Source organism: Girardinichthys multiradiatus, chromosome 24 (assembly GCF_021462225.1).
Source record: "Girardinichthys multiradiatus isolate DD_20200921_A chromosome 24, DD_fGirMul_XY1, whole genome shotgun sequence".
Lineage (NCBI taxonomy): Eukaryota > Metazoa > Chordata > Actinopteri > Cyprinodontiformes > Goodeidae > Girardinichthys > Girardinichthys multiradiatus.
In genome coordinates, this window is record NC_061816.1 from 10,747,739 (window position 1) to 10,772,541 (window position 24,803).

Genomic DNA, 24,803 nt, shown 5'->3' on the forward strand with positions numbered 1-24,803 from the left:
CAGTCACCTGAATATAGCCCAGGTGGACTCTGAATCAAGTTGCACAAGCATCTTCATCAGCTCTCATCAGATACAGTTAAGCTCACTGTACATAATGTGGGTAAGTTTACAAAAATATCTTAAATATATCAGCATTATTGGCTACTTGGTGCAGATATTTTTAGAATAAAATAACAAAATTATTAATCAAATTATTTTAGAATAAGTCTTTAATGTTGGAAAAGTGAATGATGCGAATACTATAAAAGCTGTAAGAAATGTGCAAACAGTGCAGATGAGTGAATTAGATAATCCAACTTATATATCCAACTCATTGCTTTTGCAAATCTGACTATAAATACAGTTATGCATTAAATACATTCAATGCATAACTATGCAGAGATTTATGAAGATATTCTGCGTAATTATGCACAGATTTTGAAATTGAAATTGGAGTGATGTAAGCTTTCTTTCTGGTGTATTTCAGCATTAGTGTAGTTAAATTTTGCACTAGCTGTAGAGTTGCTACATTCCTTTTATTTAAGAAAGTACAGCGCTGTAGGGATCTACTCTGCACATGAAAAAAGCATGTAGTAAAGTCTCCACACTGGATCAGAATAGGGGACAAACAAGTGGCAATGTGCTTCAGGTGGTAAAACGTGTTCTTGGTAACATTTTTAATGTGAGGTAAAAAAAACAAAAAACAAATATCTAGAATCTAATATAGCACCAGGATTATTTAATTTGCACTGAAGTTTCTCTCTCTAAAAGTCAACACTAATTATTAATAATCATAAATGATGACCAAGTTGGCTAATGTTAGAGAGTAAGGGTTCATTTACCCCAAGATGTATCCTACAATATTATTTAAAGTTAATCAAAGTTTAGTAAAATCCATGTATTTTTGCTTTTCTTGGCTTTAAAAAGAAAATAGCCTAACCTAAATGTTTTAGCGTCAAGGTCTCGAGTTTAAGCTGGCTTTTCACAAACGGCTTGTGTCCTTATGCTACAAAGAAACAAGATTTTCATGCTTAGAAAGAAGTGCAGCAGCAACAGGAAATTGAAGTAGATCATTTTAAATAGTCTTACTTGCCAAGACCTGATATAGGAACGCATTTCCATTCTTAATGCTGGTGGCTAGACGGTCAGCAGAACTTCAGTTTTAAAAAACATAAGGGTCACAACTGTAATTTGAATCCCAGTAATTATCTAGATAATACGCCACACATGTACATTAGCATAGTGCAGGCTACAAAACAAATTCACCTCAACACCTTCTTTCAAGCAAGGCAGATATGTGAAAATACCTTGAACAATTCAGAAATGTTTAGTGATGTGCCTTTTAAAAAACATCTTTAATTCACTTGGATGTGTAGCAATTGATGTTCTTTGTTAATCTAGACTGATGCATGCAAATAATACGAATCTATCAGATCTTGGACTATTAACAAGGAGAAAGCCAGCACAACTGGGAAGCAAAAGACATGGTAACGGAAGGATGAAGCGAAGGACAACGATCAATAGAGAACTTAAATACTGGGGGAAGCATAATAAATGACACTGGATACAGGTGTATAATTCAAAGTATATGTGGAGCAGCTGAGGCAGAAGACAGGCAGAGAGACTGAGGAAAGAGACTAATCAACACAGAATGGGGCTGAGCTAACACAAGGAAACTTCAAACTAAAGGGAAAACACAAAACTTCATACAAAGATAAGACAAAAGTAACAATGCATGACAAATACAGGGGTTGGACAATGAAACTGAAACACCTGTCATTTTAGTGTGGGAGGTTTCATGGCTAAATTGGACCAGCCTGGTAGCCAGTCTTCATTGATTGCACATTGCACCAGTAAGAGCAGAGTGTGAAGGTTCAATTAGCAGGGTAAGAGCACAGTTTTGCTCAAAATATTGAAATGCACACAACATTATGGGTGACATACCAGAGTTCAAAAAAGGACAAATTGTTGGTGCACGTCTTGCTGTTGCATCTGTGACCAAGACAGCAAGTCTTTGTGATGTATCAAGAGCCACGGTATCCAGGGTAATGTCAGCATACCACCAAGAAGGACGAACCACATCCAACAGGATTAACTGTGGACGCAAGAGGAAGCTGTCTGAAAGGGATGTTCGGGTGCTAACCCGGATTGTATCCAAAAAACATAAAACCACGGCTGCCCAAATCACGGCAGAATTAAATGTGCACCTCAACTCTCCTGTTTCCACCAGAACTGTCCGTCGGGAGCTCCACAGGGTCTATATACACGGCCGGGCTGCTATAGCCAAACCTTTGATCACTCATGCCAATGCCAAATGTCGGTTTCAATGGTGCAAGGAGCGCAACTCTTGGGCTGTGGACAATGTGAAACATGTATTGTTCTCTGAAGAAGCGTACCACCCAGACTGTTGCATGCCCAGAGTGAAGTATGGGGGTGGATCAGTGATGGTTTGGGCTGCCATATCATGGTATTCCCTTGGCCCAATACTTGTGCTAGATGGGCGCGTCACTGCCAAGGACTACCGAACCATTCTTGAGGACCATGTGCATCCAATGGTTCAAACATTGTATCCTGAAGGTGGTGCCGTGTATCAGGATGACAATGCACCAATACACACAGCAAGACTGGTGAAAGATTGGTTTGATGAACATGAAAGTGAAGTTGAACATCTCCCATGGCCTGCACAGTCACCAGATCTAAATATTATTGAGCCACTTTGGGGTGTTTTGGAGGAGAGAGTCAGGAAACGTTTTCCTCCACCAGTATCACATAGTGACCTGGCCACTATCCTGCAAGAAGAATGGCTTAAAATCCCTCTGACCACTGTGCAGGACTTGTATATGTCATTCCCAAGACGAATTGACGCTGTATTGGCCGCAAAAGGAGGCCCTACACCATACTAATAAATTATTGTGGTCTAAAACCAGGTGTTTCAGTTTCATTGTCCAACCCCTGTATGTTTATCACAACTGAATCTTGGGAGGGTTATTGGGCCTTCGTTCTGACTCGGCTGTGCTATTTATTGCTGGTTCTGTTTCCTCTGTCTATATCTCAGAGTCTTAGAACTCAGCTGCTCACTGGGAGCTGGTAGCTCTAGGAGGAAGGACTCGTCATGAGGTACTGCTTAACCAATTAGGGAAGGACTTTTAAGAAACACGATGAGTTAAACATCCATTAAAAATGATTAAATCTACTATTATTAATTACCTAATTTTCTTGATCTTTTATTACTTATTTAGGATGTTTTCTTTTCAATTTAGTTAGTGGTTTTAGATGTTGTCATTCACTTTTAATTATCTTCCAAAAAAGGCTGAGGCTCCTTGAATCGCCACCTTAACGAGGTGGAGAGGTTTGAGTGGTCGAATGATCCTAGAGGCTATGTTGTCTGGGGCTTAAATGCCCCTGGGAGGGTCTCCCATGGCAAACAGGCTCTGGGTGATGGGTCAGAAAAAGAGCGGTACAAGACACCTTCATGAGGACCACACAATCGTGATGTGACGTTGCCTGGTATGGCGGAGCTTGGGTCCCATCCTGGAGCCAGGCCTGGGGTCGGGACTCGTCGGAGCGCCTGGTGGCTGGGTTGCTCCTCGCGGGACCTGGCTGGGCCAAGCCCCAACGTGAGACACGAGGCCATCCCCCAGTGGGCCCACCACCTGCTGGGGGAACTATGAGGGACCGGTGGAAAGAGGATCGGGCAGGGGACGAAGGTTGAGACCTCGGTGGCCCAATCTCCGGATGTTTAGGCTGGCTCTAGGGACATGGAATGTCACCTCGCTAGGGGGGAAGGAGCCTGAGCTTGTGCAGGAGGTCGAGTGATATCGACTAGAAATAGTCGGGCTCACCTCCACGCACAGCATGGGCTCCTCGAGAGAGGCTGGACTCTCTTCTACTCTGGAGTGGCCTGCGGGGAGAGGCGGCGAGCTGGGGTGGGTTTGCCTGTTGCCCCCCATCTCATGTTGGGGTTTACCCCAGTGGATGAGAGAGTCACATCCCTGTGCCTTTGGGTTGGGGACAGGTCTCTGACTGGCGTTTCAGCCTACGGGCCGAGCGGTAGTGCGGAGTACCTAGCCTTCCTGGCGTCCCTGACAGGGGTGCTGCAAAGTGCCCCTCGCGGGGACTCCATTATTCTGCTGGGTAACTTCAACACCCACGTGGGAAACGACTATCCCGCCTCTCCAGGTGTCACTGAGAGGAATGGCCTCCTGATCTGAATCCGAGTGTTGTTTCATTGTTGGACTTCTGTGCTAGTCACGGATTGTCCATAATGAACATCATGTTCAAACATAAGGGTGTCCATCAGTGCACTTGGCACCAGGACACCCTAGGCAGGACGTCGATGATCGACTTTGTTGTCGTGTCTTCAGACCTTCGGCCACATGTTTTGGACATTCGGGTGAAGAGAAGGGCTGAGCTGTCCACTGATCACCAACAGGTTAGGTGAGTTGGATCCACTGGAAAAGGAGAAAGCCGGACAGACTTGGTAGGTCCAAGTGCATAGTGAGGGTCTGCTGGGAATGTCCAGCAGAGCCCTCAGCCAGGGATGTATTAAACTCCCACCTCCGGGAGAACTTTGACCAGATTCTGGGGGAGGTTGGACACAGAGTCTGAGTGGACCATGTTCTCCACATCCATTGTCGATGCTGCTGCCCGTAGCCGCGGCCGTAAGGCCTGCGGTGCGTGTCGTGGCGGCAATCTCCAAACTCGGTGGTGGATACTGGCAGTAAGGGATGCTATCAAGCTGAAGAAGGAGTCCTATTTGGCTGTGGTTGACTTGTGGGACTCCTGAGGCAGCTGACGGGTACTGTGACGCCAAGCGTGCCTGCAGCCCGGGCTGTGGCAGAGGCAAACCATGGGCCTGTGAGGAGTTGGGTGAGGCCATGGAGAAGGACTACCAGTTGGCCTTGAAACGATTCTGGCAAACCGTACGGCGCCTCAGGAGGGGGAGCACTGTTTACAGTGTGGGTGGGGAGCTGCTGACCTTGACTGGGGACATTATCGGGCGGTGGAAGGAGTACTTCAAAAATCTCCTCAATCCTGCCGTCACGCCTTCCCTGATGGAGCAGAGGCTGGGGAAACGGGGTTGGACTCTTTCATCACCTAGGCTGAAGTCACCAAGGTGGTTAAAAACCTCGACAGTAGCAGGGCTCCGTGGGTGGATGAGATCCGCCCTGAGTACCTCAAGTCTCTGCATGTTGTGGGGCTATCATGGTTGACACGCCTCTTCAACATTGCGTGGTGGTCGGGGACAGTGCCTCAAGACTGGCAGACCGGGGTGGTGGTCCCCCTTTATAAGAAGGGTGAGTGGAGGGTGTGTTCCAACTATAGGGGAATCATGCTTCTCAGCCTCCCTGATAAGGCCTATGCCAGGGTTTTGGAGAGGAGAGTCCAGCCTATAGTCGAACCTCGGCTACAGGAGGAGCAGTGTGGTTATCGTCCCAGCCGTGGAACACTGGACCAGCTCTACATGCTCTGCAGGGTATTCGAGGGCTCATGGGAGTTTGCCCAACCGGTCCACATGTGTTTTGTGGACCTGGAGAAAGCATTCGACTGTGTCCCTCGTAGTGCCCTGTGGGGGGTGCTCCAGGAGTACGGAGTTGGGGGCCCTTTATTAGAGGCCATCCAGTCTCTGTACAAGCGGAGCAGGAGTTTGGTTGGCATTGCTGGCACTAAGTCGGACCTGTTCCTGGTGCATGTTGGACTCTGGCAGGGCTGCCCTTTGTCACCGGTCCTGTTCATAACTTTCATGGACAGGATTTCTAGGCACAGCCAAGGGCCAGAGGGGTTCTGGATTTCATCTCTTTTTTTTTGCAGATGACGTGGTCCTGCTGACCCCCTCTAGCTAAGACCTACAGCATGCGCTGGGGCAGTTCGCAGCCGAGTGTGAAGCGGCTGGGATGAAGATCAGCTCCTCCAAGTCCGAGGCCATGGCTCTCGACCGGAAAAGGGTGGCTTGTCCTCTTCAGGTTGGAGGGGAGTTCCTGCCTCAAGTGGAGGAGTTCAAGTATCTTAGGGTCTGGTTCACGAGTGAGGGGAGAATGGAATGGGACATCGACAGGCGGATCGGTGCGGCTGCCGCAGTAATGGGGACGCTGTGCTGGTCCATTGTGGTAAAGAGAGAGCTGAGCCGAAAAGCAAAGCTCTCAATTTACCGGTCGGTCTATGTTCCTACCCTCACCTATGGCCATGAACTTTGGGTCATGACTGAAAGAACAAGATCCCTGATACAAGTGGCTGAAATGAGCTTCCTCCATAGGGTGGCCGGGCACCCCTTACAGATAGGATGAGGAGCTCGGCCATCCTGGAAGGGCTCGGAGTAGCGCCGCTGCTCTTCCGCATCGAGAGGAGCCAGTTGAGGTGGGTCGGGCATCTATACCGGATGCCTCCTGGACGCCTTCCTCGGGAGGTGTTCCTGGCACGTCCCACAGGGAGGAGGCCCAGGGGATGGCCAAGGACACGCTAGAGGGAATATGTCTCTCGGCTGGCCTGGGAACGCCTTGGGCTCCCCCCAGAGGAGCTGGAGGAGGTGCCTCCTGTGACCCGGTCCCGGATGAAGCGGAAGACGACGAGTACAAGTAAAGGCTGAGGTACGCTATTGTGATTTTGTTTGCAATAATTTTTGATATAATATCCTACACTGAATTAATACTTCAGGGTCATAAAAAACACAAATACGTTAGGATTCAGGATTTCATTTGCGAGAAAGGTTGGCTAAATCTATAAGTGTCCATCGAGGATATTTTAAGGTACCTGAAGGAAAACAGTTCTTGTGGGTAAAAGATCAGATCTGTTGTGTTCTGTTCACTATTTGAATAACATATTGTATTACTGCTATAAATTTCTCCAACACTGGAAGGGAGAGAAGCAACAGCAGGCGCAGTACCAACAGGAATGTGTTACAAGAGATGTGCACCAACTTTGTTAAGAAACTCAATTTCCTCTTTTACCTCATCCCACCTAACACCTAGGGACACATACTCGTCTCCTTTCGTCTCATTCACACACAGTCCCAGACTCATCAGCACTTTTTCCCCCACTTTCCCCAGCATGCCTCATAATTATCACATAGCAGCTCATTGCACACTGTGCCATCTGTTACTCGAACGCATGCGCACCCGAAAACAGCAACAAGGCGCTGCCAGATGCTGGGGATCTTGAGTTAATAAAACCTATTGTGCATGACCAAATTCGCAGCATGTCTTTAACTATTTTGAACAAAAAGAAAAAGGAATTGGTCCTAAAGGAGTATTAATTTATCATCATGCAAAAACATTATTTGGAATATAAAAGCTTTACATTTAAGCTGAAAAGACTTTTTCAGTTGGACATTTTTTTTGCCAGAAAGGAGAATAAATTCCTATAGGAAAGGAAATAAGCTGTAGCCCAAAACATATTTTACAACACATGGTGTGTTATTCTGGGGCCCTGAGGATGACTCTAAAATGTATTAACGACTGAGAAACATGAGCCTCGATATGCTGAAAACATGTGTTGAAGAAGTTGAACACCATGAATGTTTCAGATTGACAGTGACGCAGTTCTGAAGAGACTGGGAGGTGCTGAATTAACTGGGAAGTGGGGATACTAACAGAACCACCAATTAGAAGCAGATAATATTGTTGCTAATAATGGCATCTGGTGCAGAAAAACTCTGGTTCTTTTTTAAAATGCCTTGCAGACGTATTAAGGCCCCTTGAGCCTTCTTATAATTTGTCACTTTACAAACAACTTTCATGAATTTTGTTGGGATTTTATGTGACAGACCAAAGTCATGGCCACTTCTAAGGTGGAAGGAAAATGAAACATTGTTCACGTTGTTTTACTCATAAATATTTTAAAACTGTGGTATGCGTTTTTTTCAGGCCCCATAAGTTGATATTTGTAAAATCACCTGGTAATTACAGCTACAAATCTTTTAGGTATGTTTCTACCAGCTTTGTACACCTAGATCAGGGGTGTCTAAAGTACAGTCCGGGGGTAGTTAGCAGCCCCAAGACTGATTTTGTGGGCTCCCAGCAGATGCTCAGTGCTCCAAATACCATGTGTAACCGTGCCTTTTTAGGTTGCAGCTCCTAAGATGTGGATTAACCTACAACTACCGTCTTTGCTCTGACCTTTGACACCACTTCTGATGCAGATTTGTACTTTATTTTGTTGTTTTGTATTTATGATTGCTCTTACCCCTGTCATATTTATATATATGCCCTGTCTAATATTAGACTTTTGTGACATTTTGGTGTCTTTTTAATATGTATGGTCCTGTGATGTTTTAAAGTGCTTCATGAATAAAGCAGCAAAACAAGCTGGAATTCAAGACTTAATTTCTAAAATTACTAGACAAAATAAAATCTTACAATGGAAAGTGTGTGTTTTAATAATCATGTTTTTTTGCTTTCTCTTTAATTTCATAGGAAGTATGGCGACATATGTCCAGTGACCGTTGCTCTAAGCATTCTTTGCTGCATCCAAATCTGCTTTTAATTAGAGTATTAAACCTGGCTAAATGTGCTAAGCCTTTTCTAAGAAAGAGTGACCCAAATCCTGTTCTTATTGCTGAGAATAGACTCTTTTTATTTTTTTGCTATTTATTTTTAATCGGGCCTAAAATCATTTACAAACTTGTTTGATCAAATTTGTTTTTGGCTGACATTTTCACCCTTTCTTCTTTGTAAAATAGCTCAAGTACAGTCAGATCGCATGAAAAGTGACTGAACATCCCTTGCCACGGATTAATTGATTTCAGGTCTGGACTTTGGGCAATTCTATCTAACTTATGAGCATGCGTTGATTAAACTATTTCATTGTAGCTCTAGCTGTATGTTTAAGGTCATTGCCCTGCTGGGCGTCTTTTAGCCGTTCCAACAGGTCTTCTTCCAGGATTGTTCTGTATTTAGCTTAAAACATTTTCCCAGTCGAGTTTGGCTAGCTTCTCTCACCCTGCTGAAGAAATTGATTCCCAAAGCACCACCATGTTTCACCATGATGATGTTGTGCTCAGGGTTATACGCAGTGTTTGTTTTACCCCACAAGTAGCTTTTTACATGCAGACCAAAAAGATTCATATTAGGCTCATCTGACTAGATCAGCCTTCCTCCACATGGTTGCTGTGTCTCCTATGTGGATTGTGGCGAAATGCAAAGAAGACTTCTTATTTACTTTCTTTCAACAATGGATTTCTTCTTGCAACTCTTTCATGAAAGTCAGATTTGTGGAGTGCAAAACTAATAATCCCCCTGTTGACAGACTCTTCTACCTGAGCTGTGGATCTGTGCAGCTCCTCCAGAATTACTATAAGCTTCAAGGCTACATCTCTGATTAATGCTGTCTTTATCTGGCCTGTCATCTTAGGAGGACAGCCACATTTCTGTAGATTTGCAGCTTTGTCTTACTCTTTCAGGTTTTAGATAATAGGCTGATCAGTGCTCTGAGATGTTTAATGTCTTATTGTTTAATAACTCAGCTCCATTTTGAGCCTCAGAGGCTGTCGCAGAACATCTAGGTTTATACAGAGATTAATTGGCACACAGGTAAACGCTACACACTAATTAGGTGACTTCTGAAGGCAGTAACTTTTAAAGGCTATCACATAAAATCATTGATGTTTAAGGTTGTAATATAAAAAACATGAAAAGGTTCAAGGGGTATGAATGCTTTTGCATGGCACTGCACTGCAGCATGTTCTGATTACATCTGTCCCATTGCATTGTGTATATATACCTGGGATTAGGTGTTTTTGCTTGTGTTTTTCTCCCTTTACCTTAGACCATATGGATAAAATGAATGTTTTCCAGTTCATCTAAAGCATAAAACATGAACTAGCAGCTGGGACGAAAAGAACATATATATCAAAGAAAGAATATGTCCTAGCATCTCCTACCCAGCACCCTGTTTTGTAATATTTCTTTCTTCCAACTGGAAAATTAGTTGCAGAAGTGCTTTATCCCAAGCATTTTACAGAGAAGACTGCTGACAAGTGCTCTTTGTTTCTCTGAAGTTAAAGGTAATGCGGTCTGATCCGTATCGACATCCTGTCACCTCCACCATGCCTATCTTGGGTGGAGGAAAAACTAACCCAATTTGTGTCCAGTAAACAAGCGGTTCACTACATATGAAGCATAAAAAGTCAACATCATAGCTGCAGTTCATTTGTGATGGCACCCTCGTAATCTTTAATGAGCATCTCCCCAAGCTGGTCACACCATCCTTACCTGCCAGGACCTTTGGAGCAGCCAATTAAACATCAAGCCGTGGTGACATCAGGATGAATTAGACCTGCCGTTGATGATTTATACGTTCGTTATCATGGAGCTGCCAGCATATCAGTCCTTGAGCTGGAACACGATCAAACGTTCTCACTTTTTCTCTCCATGTGCAGCATTGGAGGGGACTTCTACTGTGTGTGAACAGGGGGACTCCCCCTCTTCAATTATTTACAGGAAGCCCTCATGCATCTGTGACTTTCAGTGACAGGCTGAGAAAGCCCAGCAGAGCGCTGTTATTCCTCTTCCCAATTACTATTTTCTCTTCCTCTTATCCCTTAACAAACAATGCTTCCTCCTCTCAATCCTTCCTGGTTCATTTCCAACTCCCTCATCTGTCTACATGTTTTTCTTTTCCTCTTTCATCTTTTTTTTACCCTGCTTTTCCTCTCACTGTCCTCCTCCCTTCATCTTCTTTTCTCGTCTCCAAACCTGCTCTTTCTTCTTAGCTTTGTTACTCTCAACTGTCATGTTCATTTCCGTCATTTAACCTCTTCCCCTCCCATCCGCTTCTATTCCCCTCAATCACCTATCCTCTCATCCCATCACCCCTTGCCCCCTCTTGTCATCTTCCCTCCAAAAAAGAAAAGAAGGGGGAGGAAGGAGGGATGAAGCAGGAAGAAAGGGACATCGGTGGACGAGTGTGAACTCTTTCTGAGGAGTCAGCATTGAAATAATTCATATTCTGCTCCAGCTTACCCACACCACAGCTCCTGTACCTCACTTCCCCTGTTCTTTCTCTGCTCTGCTTGCTCTTCATCTCCTCCTCTTTTTCTCTGTCAAACCTTGTCTCTCCATCTCCTCACAATAATCTTGCTTTTGATTTTACCATTTTCCCCATTTGCTTGTGTTTGGCAAGATGCTTCTGGCAAGGACACTGAAACAAATCGCTGTCAAATTCACTCGAACTGAAAGAATGTATCATTTAGGCAGATTGACCGCCTCAAAGACATTTTCTGCTGTTTTTATGATGATTAGCATCAAGTAAGATCATGATTTCATTCACAGACTGTTTTCTCTTAAAAAAGGTTTGCTAATTTATCTTTAATTGACTAAAAATGTTGTTGTTTAGAACAAAAACATGGTTCTGCATAAGGCAGTAATGTCTCAATAACCAAACCACTCGTACCGGCTTAGTATCTGGCTTAGTTGAATGGCATGTTCTCTTGTCTTTCCCCTTTTAAAAGTGGCTTTCAGAATTGGGCCATTTTGTCATGATGTATTTATACCACTTGGAAACCACAACATGGATTTTTAGTTAAAAATTCCTAAACACTCTGAAAGACATTAAAAAATGTTTGCTGCATTTACTCAATAGGAATTAACATGTGATACCCCCTTATTTGAATAAACATACTCCTACCAAATGTGAGATTTTATGAAAATTTCTTGCTGCAGCAAATAAAGTTAAATGTATTTTAAGGTTTTTTGCACATCTTTACCTTGCAGAGGTGCCTGTAAGTGAGGAATGTTCTCGCAGTTTGCTTTGGACCATGACATGAATAATGTAAAAGCATTAAAAATGGAAAATGTTTGGAAGAATTAAAATGCCTCCAAATTTTGGAAGCAAAGGTAGTTAAATGTCATCTTACACCTCAGATCACAGCTGAAGATAACAGATGCATCACTCCTAGCCAACAATTTACCCTTGTGGATAAAGCCAGGCGGATATTTCCACTTGTGTCTAATTAAAGTCCCTGAGGGGACTGCAGCACGTGTAACATCAGGAAAACACAATTCTCGCCGGGGCGCAAGACGACAGCTGTGGTCGTGGATGCTGTCCTTTAGCAGTTTCTGATAAAACTGTCTGCATGTGTGTTGGTGGTGTGCTCACCGAGGAGTAAAGGTGACCCTCTCCGTTCATGGCAATGTAGAGGCCGGTTTTGACTGATTGGATGGCCACGACTCTCAGACCCACAGGAATCAGGTTAAACAGAGCTGGGGACATAGAACACAAAAGGAATCAAATTTATTAATAATGAACATCTATACAGCTATACATTTTCATACATTTTTAATGACCAATCATAAATCAGACGGTGTAAGACTTTACAAAATGATCTGAATTAAAATGTGAAGTGACTGGGATTTTCGGTTAAAATAAAACAAAAATGTGTTTTTTAGCTGAGGAAAAAGTTAGGACACCCTACCCTCTAGTAAGTCTTACCCCTTTATTTAAAATAATTTCAGTGGATCTCTTCCTGCAGCCATCTACCAATTACTTTTAGCTGTGAGATGTTAAATTGGTTGCTTTTATGTACGGCGCGTTTCACCGTGTCACTCACAGTATCTCAAGGAGATAAAGATCTGGGCTTCGACTCCATTCCAGGACTGTCCATTTCTTAATTTTGGATTTACTGGTATGCTGCAGTAAAGCATCACCAAAACATGATACTTCCACCTCCATGCATCACAACTGATGAGGTTATTTTCCAGGTGTGCTGTGTTTGGTTTACGCCAAACATGTCCTTTGTTCTGGTGTCCAATTGATTAGATTTTAAATTAATCTGTCCTAAGAACATTATTCCAGTTCTGGTCTTTGTTTATGTTCTGTCGGATCTTCATGTTTATCTTTTAGAACAAAGGTTTCCTCCTTGCACACCTCTCATGAAAGTTAAACTTGGTGATGACATTTTAGGGTTTTTGGAGACTTCGCATTGCATCTTCAGGTCTGCTTTCAAGGGTGAACTTGCTTGAACAGCCACACATCAGCATGTTGGAAGTTGTTCTGAGACCTTTTCGATCAATCACCAGTCTTATAAGCTGCTTCAGTCTTCTTTCTGAAGGCCTCGGGGCGCATTCACACTGCCGAAAAATGAAGACATTCATACCTTCAGTTGTTGGGCAAGAAACTGGTTTGCTTTCACACAGAGATTTTTAGACTGCGCTGATCAAGAAGACAAAAAGCACGAAGAAGAAAGTCCATCTCAGTGTTTCTGTTGCTATTTTGGTGTTCAATTGTAGCTGTGCGCCTCTCCTCCTGCTTTTGGAAAGCTGGCCCGGCATGCATTCACACTACAAGCGAACCGCTTCAGGGTCTGGATAGCGTGGCGTTTCAGGCAGTTGTAACTGTGCCGAGGTAGAGTTCTTTGGTCCGTTTCAGGGTTCACCCCAGCGTGATCCACTCCAGAAACTGGACCCTGGCACGGTACAAGGCATTTCAAAGGTTTAGTGTGAAAGCACTGTCAGCTCTTTGGGTCTCACCATGGTTTAAATTGAGCAATCTGTCTTTGAAAAGCTCGGTAATTATGTTCTCATTTTGTGCACCTGATATGATTCATATTAAGTGTTATTTCAGCCATTTTAAGTGGGAATAAATGTGGGGTGTCCTCATTTATTTCTCACCAGAAATAACAGTATTTTGAAACATTTTACATCAAATTTTATATAAAGGTACTATCTTCAGATGTCTTTGTCTATTTATAATACCTTAATGCCTCAGTACTATTAAAACCGGTATTAGGAAACCTTAAAATTCTAATAATTGAGTATTCTCTTTCATGTGACAGTGCAGAGATATTTTGGTAATTTATACTTTTTTCAATATCAGTCACAATTAATTTATTCTTTAAAGAGGCAGCATAGCTCTTAGCTCCAGCAGGTCTAAAGAGCAGCACTCAGAGTGCACACGATGGCCATGTTATGGCGAAAAACGCATGCCCTGATATCTTATAGGAACAGACACTTATGGATGAGATACCACTTTCTACATCACACGTGTACTCTGAGCTACGGTTGTGAGTTTCATACATGTTTTATCTGTTTTGGGGTTAAAGGAGATGTGACCAAAAACCCAGCAGCCCTGATTTTGACCTGCAAATGTCCCCCACCACATCCTAGAAGCGTAGAGATTTATTGATGCTTCAGAAGGTAACAGGAAGGTTAGACCAGTGTTTCAATGGGGAACAGCTGCTATTGGCAGGTCAAAGTTGGCCACAAAACTCTGATCAGAGCCTCTCTTCATTCATGGAGTCTGTTAGTTTTTTTAACCGTTCTTGATCAGTTTGGTGCGCAACAGCAACTACAGCCTCCCAGGCAATATTCGAAGAGGTGCACCGTTTTCCTTCACGTAAGTCTCCTGAAGGGCCCGTGAGTTCTCAATAAAAAATATTCTTTAATATTTAAGGCCTCTGATGGCTAGCCGCATGGGGGAATACTTCGGTGCATATGATGGAGCATTGTAAACCATGGTCTTCTTCAAAGATTTTTCCATCCCCACTGCTTGAAGAGTGTTTACTAAAAACTGGTAGGTTTGGGAGTTGATTTAGAGTCCATCTTGTCCCTGAAAAGGTCAAACTTGCTCATCTTTAATAATACCAGCTCATACCAGTACCCCACCTTGATGTCTGAGCTCAAGTGGAGCTGCGTCTGCATTACTGATCCAGCCACAAGTCCATCCATTTGCTCCGTCAACAGTCACAGCCATCTCATCAGTCCATAAAACCTTTGAAAACCTCTCCAATTATTTATCAGCACTGGGGGAGAATGGGTTTGCGGCAGCATCATGTTTAATTCTTCTCAAATTGTTGGCAGTTAATTTGTGTCTTTTTTCTTTCTCGACACATTTCTTGCAACCAGCTGACTGTTTTGCAAAAACAATATTTGATGGATCAAGAGTGCTGCATCCCTTCTTTTATTTGGCCCATTTTGCCTGCTGAATAGCAGCTGCTTCAAAATTATACACGCCTTGATATAGAGTGTTGATTTCCTGAGGCCACACCCTCGCCCTCATTACATAAATACACATCACCCAATGAGCTTAAATCCAAAAAATATTTAAATTTACACAAACTCTAGTTACAAATTAAGCATAAAAATTATCCTGTGATCAAGATGATTGCCTAGTAATTGTGCACACAGTGTATTTCTGCTTATATACCGTTATATCCTCCCTAAAAATGCGGCTGGACAACAGATACAGTATCAAACTTGGGAAAATGTTATGGCATATTTTCAAATACAACTTTTTGGACAGTTTAACTCCTCTGCTTTGTTTACACACAGGGATCCAGATAGGGACGTTTAGTGATGATATTTTGTGACTTGAAACATTATGCTCCACTGCGTTCCTTGTACATTGTGTTCTTCGTTCCAAAGAGGTATTTATTTCCAGTGATTTTCCACGTCAGTCTGACTGGATAAGCTGCTGAGACCCCCTTTGGAAAAAAAGCTTAGAGACACAACATTAAACTGACATTAAAACGCATCGGTTGTAATTTAGCTGTCTGTTCAGCTGCCAGACCGGAAGAAGAGAAATGTTCTGCTTTTTAAACACAAAAACTACAAAACGATGAGGGGCAACTCAGGAAGGAGTAACCAGTATTTTATTCTGAACGCTAAGAAACAAACAGGACCATTATTATTTTTCTATTTTGGTTGCTGCTGTTTGCACTCTGATTTTCTGTTTTTCTCCTTTAAAATGTTGAACTTTTTAATATTTGTTTCACTAATATTATGCTACACATGTTTTATATATTTTCCACCAGGGCTGCTGATAAATGTTGATTATGTTTATGCAAAACAATAAATAGACCAAAATAACCCACAATGAGGGTGAAAACAGATAATTTATTTTTCTTCTCATCTGACCATAAAACCTTAGCTTGTGTTGATTTTGGAGCAGGGGCTTCTTTCTTAGCGATGTGAAACGTGCCGCACTGTCAGCAGTGAACCTGGTGTTTCAGAATCTATCGAATGGATTACCATCAGTACATCTGAGCCTGGATCTGATTTATTTTACATGCATTTATAATTGTGAACATTTAAGCTTCTTTAATTTCGTTTGGGAGCACTGAATGAATAACGACTGCCAGTCTGGCAAATGTGAAAAGGATAAAGCCGTTTGTCTAATATGGATAAAAATAAGGGCACTACCATAACTATTACCTAATTTTTAATTCAATAACCAAATGTGGAAGATGATTAAAATGAAATGCAAAGCCGAAAACAATCTACATCTGCTCAAATGTGATAGATTCAGAGCCGATGACCACTGAGGAGTCCGATAAGCAAGATCTGCAGATACATTCTTCTTGACATATATTTAACAAGGTGGTTACTGTTGGAATGAGACATCATTATGCTGCAGATTTCAGTAAATGTTGATATGCTCCATGCATTCTCTAACTATGAACTCAAAGATCTGAAGCAGAGCATCAAATTCAGCTGACATCGTGTGGTATCAGATGTGCACACTTAGTAAAAACAGGGAAACTCAGGGAATTCCGTTTGACTTAGACTTTTGAGAGAAATGTAACAACGGGTGAGTAAAAAGTTGCCAAATAAATTAAGATAAAGCTGTCTAAACAGACAGACTGAAGATGTTGGCCTGATAGCAACACCAATGTGGGGATGACTCTTTGGACCTGTGTGATCGTTGTTCAGAATGTTATTTTCTCTAAGCTGTGGTCATGAAAATACTGCAAAAGCTGACTTCAGAAATTATCCATCTGCGGCTCCTCTCTGATGACTGTATGTGGAAAAACGTCCAATAAAACTGAGCCATGAAAACAAGATTCTTTGAGCAGCCACTTATTGCTTCTGCTCTGTAGACTTCTGTAGTCAATACAGGGTCTGAATGTTCGGGGAAATCTCAAAAACAGAGCCAGGAAGAGTCAGAGGAACAGCGGATTGTAGATAATAAACAGTTTAAGCTCCAAGATTCAATGTGGGATTCTGTCCAAATTTTATGGGAACTGTTCTTCTGAAGCAAAGGATAACATCAAACAACATGAGAGTTCCTGGTGGGAAAAAAACAAAAAATGACAGCTGCTCGTGATGATTACCAGAAACAATAAACTGGAGGGGTTTGTTAGATGGGTTGGTAACCCATGTCACATGACCTATGTCATATGATCTACAAACCCCTTCTGAAATGGCCATTGTTGCTCCACTGAAAAAAAACATATAGTCGGCAGGTTTTGGGTGCGGCTCGTAGCGTAGCCTCAGTCCTCGACGCAGACGTCCCGGTTTTGTGTCCTGACCTAAGGAAACCTTTCCTACATGTCTTACCACTCATTCCACCCCATTTCTAGAACGGTCCACTTTGAAATAAAGGTCACTAATGCCAATTTCTCCCATAAAATTTCAAATACATCAATCCTACCTTTAAATCAGCGGCAACCATGTATATTTTTCGTTAATAGTAGGATTTGATTTAGAAAAGACAGGTGGTTTTTTAAATTATCTTCTGCAAATTCCAAACATTTTCTAAATTTACCAACAAGTATTATGCCCCATTGCACCCTAAGGTGCCCACTAAAGGGAGTAAACCCCAGGAAGGCGGCCAGACCAGATGGAGTGACTGGGAGGGTCTTCAGAGAGTGTGCAGATCAGCTGGCCGGGGTCTTCACCAACATCTTAAATGAGTCACTGTCCCAGTGCTTCATACCACCCTGCCTTAAGTCAGCCACAATCATCCCACTGCCAAAGAAGACCACCACCAGCAGTCTAAATGACCATAGACCAGTTGCCCTTACACCTGTGGTCATGAAGTGTTTTGAGAAACTGGTCTGACCCCACCTCATGCCCTGCCTCCCACCCACATTCGAACCATTTCAGTTTGCATACAGAGCTAACAGATCGACAGATGACGCCATCTGCAGAGCGCTCCACACCACCATCTCCCATCTGGAGCAACAGGGGCGTTATGCCAGGCTGCTCTTTGTTGAGTTTAGTTCTGTCTTTAGTACCATACTCCCAGACAGATTGGCAATGAAGCTACTGGAAATCGTACTTCCAGCCACCACCTGCTGCTGGATCAGAGATTTCTTCTCAGACCGTGAACAGAGAGTCAGGGTCTCTCCACGGCCCTCAGCCTCAACTTTGGCTCTCCACAGGGTTGTGTACAGAGTCCTCTGCTTTATATTCTGTACACCAACAACTGCATCAGCACCCACCCAGACAATGTCATCAATACATTTGCTGATGACACCACCTTAGTGGGACTCCTCTTTGGAGGTGACGAAACTGCTTACAAGGAGCAGGTCCAGAGGCTGGTGGCCTGTTGCACAGTCAACAACTTGGTCCTCAACACCTCCAAGACAAAAGAGATAATTGTGGACTTCAGGAGGAGGAAGCCTTGTCTGCAGCCCATCTCCATAAATGGAGAGTGTGGCCAGCTTCAAGTTCCTGGGTGTGCACATGGAGGTCCAACACCTCGGCGGTTGCACAACAGTGGCTCCACTTTCTGAGGTTCCTCAGGAGGATCAACCTGAAGAGGGAGCTGCTCAATGGCGAGTGTGCTGACGTACTGCATCTCTGTGTAGTTCTCCGGCTGCACTATGGCACACAAGAAAGGACTACAGAGGATTGTTAACAATGCCCAGAAGATCATGGGGCACCCTCTTCCCTCCCTCAGGGACCTCTACACCAACCACTGTCTCAAGAGGACCGGCAGCATTTTGAGTGACAGTACCCACCCAGGACACCGGGTGTTTCAGCTGCTGCTCTCTGGCAGACGTTTCTGTGGGCTAAAAACATGGACAAACAGACAGACAGTTTTTACAACAGGGCCATGGCCCAGTTAAATACAAACAGGTGATAAGCTCATGTGTCGTTTCAGTTACAGGTCATGTGCAATAAACAGATGTGTAATTTTCCATTTAAATAACAGTGCAATAGTTTTCTTACAATTTCCGACACATGTATAGATGTGCAATGCTCATATTCATCCTTTTAAATATCCCAATATGTTTCTGTTTAGTCTTGTCTGTCGTTTCTTAATTTGTATATAGTGTTTTTTATATTGTTTCTCATATTGTTTTTATAAAAGCATGTCTTATGCAGTTATTTATTATTATTTGACATGTCTTGCACTGAGGAGAGTACCTTGCCCCAATTTTGTTGTGTTCACCTGTTCAATGACAATAAAGATTCTTCTTCTATTGTGTGGAGACCCTGTATCAGTCTGTGTGTGATGTGTACTAACAGGAATTGGTGCTGTCGTCTTTGGTCCCGTCCAGACATCCATCCTGGCCCATCTGGAGATAGAAGCCTTGCCTGCAGAACAACCTGGTCACTATGCCCTTCAGCTGTGGTTCTACAAGAGAAAACATTACACATAATTATATGCTTTAAATCACAGTCTTCATATTACAGATGAGTTTGAACTAACTTTAGCAGAATTTGGTCACTAATGCACAATGTCATCCTGTGAACCAGTCTCCTGGATGCACCATGGAGGGCACCTTTGTGATAAAACACCTCTTTAAAGAAGCACAATGTGACCACATGTAACCTCCTGCATCCTGAGGGATTTTCTTTGGAGAGTCTAGTCAAGCACATCCAATCCATTACAGGATTTTTGGACTAATCCGTCCTTCGTGGTCATTGTTCTGCTTGAATAACATTGATAAATTATTTCTGAAGCTTTGATACTAAAGTGCAGCCTCGCAGCAGTTTTGTATATACCCTGCTGGCCTTGTGATTTTACAGTATATTGATCTACAGGTATCTTGTGTTTTCCTTTATCATAAGAGCGCAGAAAAATAGGACAACCTGAAATCCTTAATCCCTGATTCCTCAATGCAAGAAGAACTTTTCAGAGTTGTGTTGCAAGCCTGAACTGTGTGTTTATGAGCTAATTAAATTAAGATTAAGTCAAACATTAAAATATTGAGGCTTCACTGTGTCTGCACTAAAATTATAGTCAGAGTTACACTAGTATCTGTCTTTTTTACATTTACAATCCCCATACTTTGTTCTTAACATATAGGGTATACAGGGGTTGAACAATGAAACTGAAACACCTGTCATTTTAGAGTGGGAGGTTTCATGGCTAAATTGGACCAGCCTGGTAGCCAGTCTTCATTGATTGTACATTGCACCAGTAAGAGCAGAGTGTGAAGGTTCAATTAGCAGGGTAAGAACACAGTTTTGCTCAAAATATTGAAATGGACACAACATTATGGGTGACATACCAGAGTTCAAAAGAGGACAAATTGTTGGTGCATGTCTTGCTGGCGCATCTGTGACCAAGACAGCAAGTCTTTGTGATGTATCAAGAGCCACGGTATCCAGGGTAATGTCAGCATACCACCAAGAAGGACGAACCACATCCAACAGGATTAACTGTGGACGCAAGAGGAAGCTGTCTGAAAGGGATGTTCGGGTGCTAACCCGGATTGTATCCAAATAACATAAAACCACGGCTTCCCAAATCATGTCAGAATTTTATGTGCACCTCAACTCTCCTGTTTCCACCAGAACTGTCCGTTGGGAGCTCCACAGGGTCAATATACACGGCCGGGCTGCTATAGCCAAACCTTTGGTCACTCATGTCAATGCCAAACGTTGGTTTCAATGGTGCAAGGAGCGCAAATCTTGGGCTGTGGACAATGTGAAACATGTATTGTTCTCTGATGAGTCCACCTTTACTGTTTTCCCCACATCTGGGAGAATTACGGTGTGGAGAAGCCCCAAAGAAGCGTATCAGTGATGGTTTGGGCTGCCATATCATGGCATTCCCTTGGCCCAATACTTGTGCTAGATGGGCGCGTCACTGCCAAGGACTACCAAACCATTCTTGAGGACCATGTGCATCCAATGGTTCAAACATTGTATCCTGAAGGCGGTGCCGTGTATCAGGATGACAATGCACCAATACACACAGCAAGACTGGTGAAAGATTGGTTTGATGAACATGAAAGTGAAGTTGAACATCTCCCATGGCCTGCACAGTCACCAGAACTAAATATTATTGAGCCACTTTGGGGTGTTTTGGAGGAGAGAGTCAGGAAACGTTTTCCTCCACCAGTATCACGTAGTGACCTGGCCACTATCCTGCAAGAAGAATGGCTTAAAATCCCTCTGACCACTGTGCAGGACTTGTATATGTCATTCCCAAGACGAATTGATGCTGTATTGGCTGCAAAAGGAGGTCCTACACCATACTAATAAATTATTGTGGTCTAAAACCAGGTGTTTCAATTTCATTGTCCAACACCTGTATGTCTATTAGTCATTATAGAAAACAATTGCTAAACTTATAGGACGCTTTCTACTATAAGAAAATAGTTTCAGTCAGAGTACAAATCTTAGTGCATCAAGAAAAACTAACCAGCCTTGAGAGGATTGTAAAGCAAAATCAATTCAAGAATTTGGGAGAGTTTCAGAAGTAATGGACTGAGTGCTGTGTTTTCTGAAGTCTACAGTCAACGCAGCCATCTACCAGGACATTTTAGATCCCTCCTTCTCCTGACAAGCTTAATGGAGAAGCTGATTTCATTTTTCCGCATGACTTAGTACCGACCCACACTGCCAAAGGTACCAAAAGCTTGTTCATTGACCAGCGAGTTACTGTGCTTGATTAGGCAGCAAACAGGCTTAGATAACCTATGGAGCATTGTCAAGTGACACCAGACCCAACAATCCAGATGACCTGAAGGCAGCTATCAAAGCAACCTGGGCTTCTATTACAACTCAGCAGAACTACAGGCTGATCACCTCCATGCCACGCCACACTGATGCAGTAAGTCATGCAAAAGGAGCCCCAACCAAGTATTGAATGCGTAGAAATGAACATTCGTTTCAGAAGCCTGACGTTTCTGTTAAAATAGCCTTTCTTATTGATCTTATATAATATTCAAAATTTTCTGAGACACTGAATTTTGGGTTTTCGATAATCTAGTTTCAAACAATCCAGTTAACCAATTAATCAAGTTTAACAGTAAAAACCTTTTTCCATAGCCGTATCGAGACAAGGAAAATATTTGAATAAAATTCACCAATGTTCCAGACTTGAACTGATTGTATAGGAACCCAGAAAAGGGAAAAGAAAACAGCGATGTCTCACACGGGGACTCAAACTGTGAGTGAAAACACGAGCAAACACCTGCTGCCAGAGCATACGTGTAAAGGGCTCCTTGAATGTATCTCAGAGATAGAAATCTACTTTAGCAAAATATCTGCATCTGTTGAGATGCCCTCAAAATGAGGATGGATGAGGAATTGCCCTTCACATTTTAGGGGATACCAAAATAGTGGAATCAAGATATATAATGATAGACAGTAAGGGGATAATGCAATCTCAGGTTTAATAAGCATTTAATTAGATTTTTAAAATCAGCCTAAAAAGACAGCAGGTAGATTTTAGATCCTAGTCTAATTTACTGTTATCTGAGAGATTTTGTGTTGCAGCTACTAAAAGTCTCATTGGCCCTTTGCCGTCTGGCATGACGCATGTTGCAACAAAAATGAAAAGAAATAAACAAAATGAATCTTCCGGAAACAACAGCTGTTTAGAACGAGAAAGACATAAATGAACTGAAGCCTTCAAAGTGGTCACCTAATATGGCCGTTCACCCAAACGCATGTGACCACGCCCATGAATCCCGTCAGCGAGTCTGTTGTTATAACGAGTGTGGGAATCCCCCTTGTGTGTGCGAGACAGAAGGTGAATCATTGAAGGTACACCCTCTGATGCACAGAAACCGAAAAGAGTTCCGACTGACCCAGTTTGCCAGGAGGAGCGAGAGCCGAGTGTGAGGGGTGTTTTCCATCTTTGAGGGGTCCATCTTGTGCAGCAGGAGAGAGGAGCAGTGATGCTCAAAACCAGCTCTTCAACTGCAAATCCCAGCGCACTACATGGCATGATGCGTAGTGAAGTCAATAAAAAGAATTACGATCTGGCACAGAAAGAGATTTTATTCATCCACTCAATATATATTAAAAATCTCCTGACAATAACGCCTATGGCCCTTTCTACCCCTTTATAGTTATAAATTATGCCAGAAATATTAATATGAACACACTGCCTGCATAAAGCCTTCATATCTGTCTCACTGTCCATTGTTATGCATGGTCCCAGACAGCTTCTAAAAGCAGCGTTCCTACATAATCTTTATGTAATAATTCCTGAAATTTCCAGACTCAGCGCCAGGGTTCCCAGTCTTTCATTTGTGTTAAAATCTAAAATATTATTGTTTGACACTTAATGACTGTTGAGAAGAAAGGAAGGAAGGAAGGATACAAAGAAGGACACAACATTTATATAGATGTGATAGAGAATAAAGTCCTAAATAGACATGTCAATAGTATTTATATGCAATATAAATATAAACATTAAAATATATCAATTTAAAAACAAAACAGTTGACCAAAGTGCTTCAAAAGCAGCAAAGATAAGAAAAGTAAAATAAAATAAAGTAAAATCATGAAGAGACATGTAATGAGGATCTTTTCTGGGATTTTATGGTCAGAGCAATTTAGTTAAATAAATTGGTGTCAAACTTTTAAGGTAAATAAAATAAATTTTCAAACACGAAGATGAATAGGCAGCCAGTGCTAAAACTGATATCTGTTAACAGATGTGCTGCAGCATTTTGGACAAACGGCAACTAATGACGCCATGATTGTTAAATGCTCGTATAGAGGGAAATGCAATAGTTTAATCTAGAGGTGATGAATGCATTGGTTAGTGTTTCCAAGGTCTTTTGACTGAAGAAATAAAATTGCTTTAGCAAATGAATGTAACTGAGTAAAACTGCTCTCCACAACTGATCTTACCCACCCTCTCTAATTGAAAATATTTATCTAAAACATAATTTCCATTCTTTTCCAGATCTGGACTCAGTCTCCTGCCATTTTACATAAAGCAGAATTACATAGCTTTATTAGGAGGTATCACAAAGTATTGTTGTTTCAGAACTTAAGCAGGAGCCGCATACAGCTCCCTGCCCGGTTCTGTTAGGAGCCTGGTGCTGTGTAATAAAGATTTTGGTGGCCTAATGTAATAACAGAACATGTTTCAGGCTTGTTGTTGTGACTCCGCCAACAGAAATGTTTATGGCTGCAGTTTTATTTGGAAAAAAACAAAATGAAGGCTTTCTTGAAGTTGTTTTGACATCTTCACTAAAACCCACATCTGTAAGCCCATAGCGGAGTGGCCTCTTTCTGTTGAATATTAAACAAAATACATGAGGAGGCAACAATCAGTCAGTCTGTTTTTCTCCATAACAAGCTGGAAAGCAAATAAAACTCCTTATGGGTTCACAGTTAAACCTAAAATTGTTGTGAAATAACTTATGCAGGAGATGACTGAGACACCAGTGGAATATACCAAGACCAAGTAATGTATAGTTGTGAAGCTGAAGGAAAATGGCACATGGCTTTTAACATTTATTACAAATAAAATCTAAAAAGTGTGGCATTTGTATGATCCTACCACCACCATGTGTCACCATGGGGACTGTCTGTTCAGGTTTTCCACCACATCGTCATTTGCATGTTGGATAAAAAGTTCAATTTTGGTCTCATCAGACTAGAGCACCTGATCCCATACATAGCCCATTCAGGGCTTGTGAGAAAGCCACCTGAGGTACCTTTTATGGTTTTCTTCTAGTCACTCTTCCATAAAAGACAAGATTTGTAAAATTAAGCAGCTGTCAGATTCTCCCAGTGCATCTCTGTAGCTCCTCCAGAGTAACCATGGGCCTCTCGGTGGCTTTCTGATTAATGCTCACCTTGCTGAGCCTACCAAGATATGGAAAGCCATGTCTTGGTAGGTTTGCTCTGAGAGATGTTCAAAGCTTGGGGTGTTGTTTTATAACCTCAATCTTCCTCCCTGAC

General features: G+C 42.5%; 1 protein-coding gene across 2 annotated transcripts in view; it reads right to left on the reverse strand.

Annotated features, from left to right (window-relative positions):
- Positions 1-24,803, reverse strand: part of LOC124861367 (fibroblast growth factor 14-like) — an 89,084-nt gene that overhangs the window by 26,448 nt on the left and 37,833 nt on the right. For both annotated transcript variants that reach the window (XM_047355047.1, XM_047355048.1), the window contains exons 2-3: positions 19,165-19,275; positions 12,070-12,173 (exon numbers count right to left, since the gene is read on the reverse strand). In XM_047355047.1, coding sequence (XP_047211003.1) covers positions 12,070-12,173; positions 19,165-19,275 — 215 coding nt within the window. The remainder of the gene's footprint in view (positions 1-12,069; positions 12,174-19,164; positions 19,276-24,803) is intronic.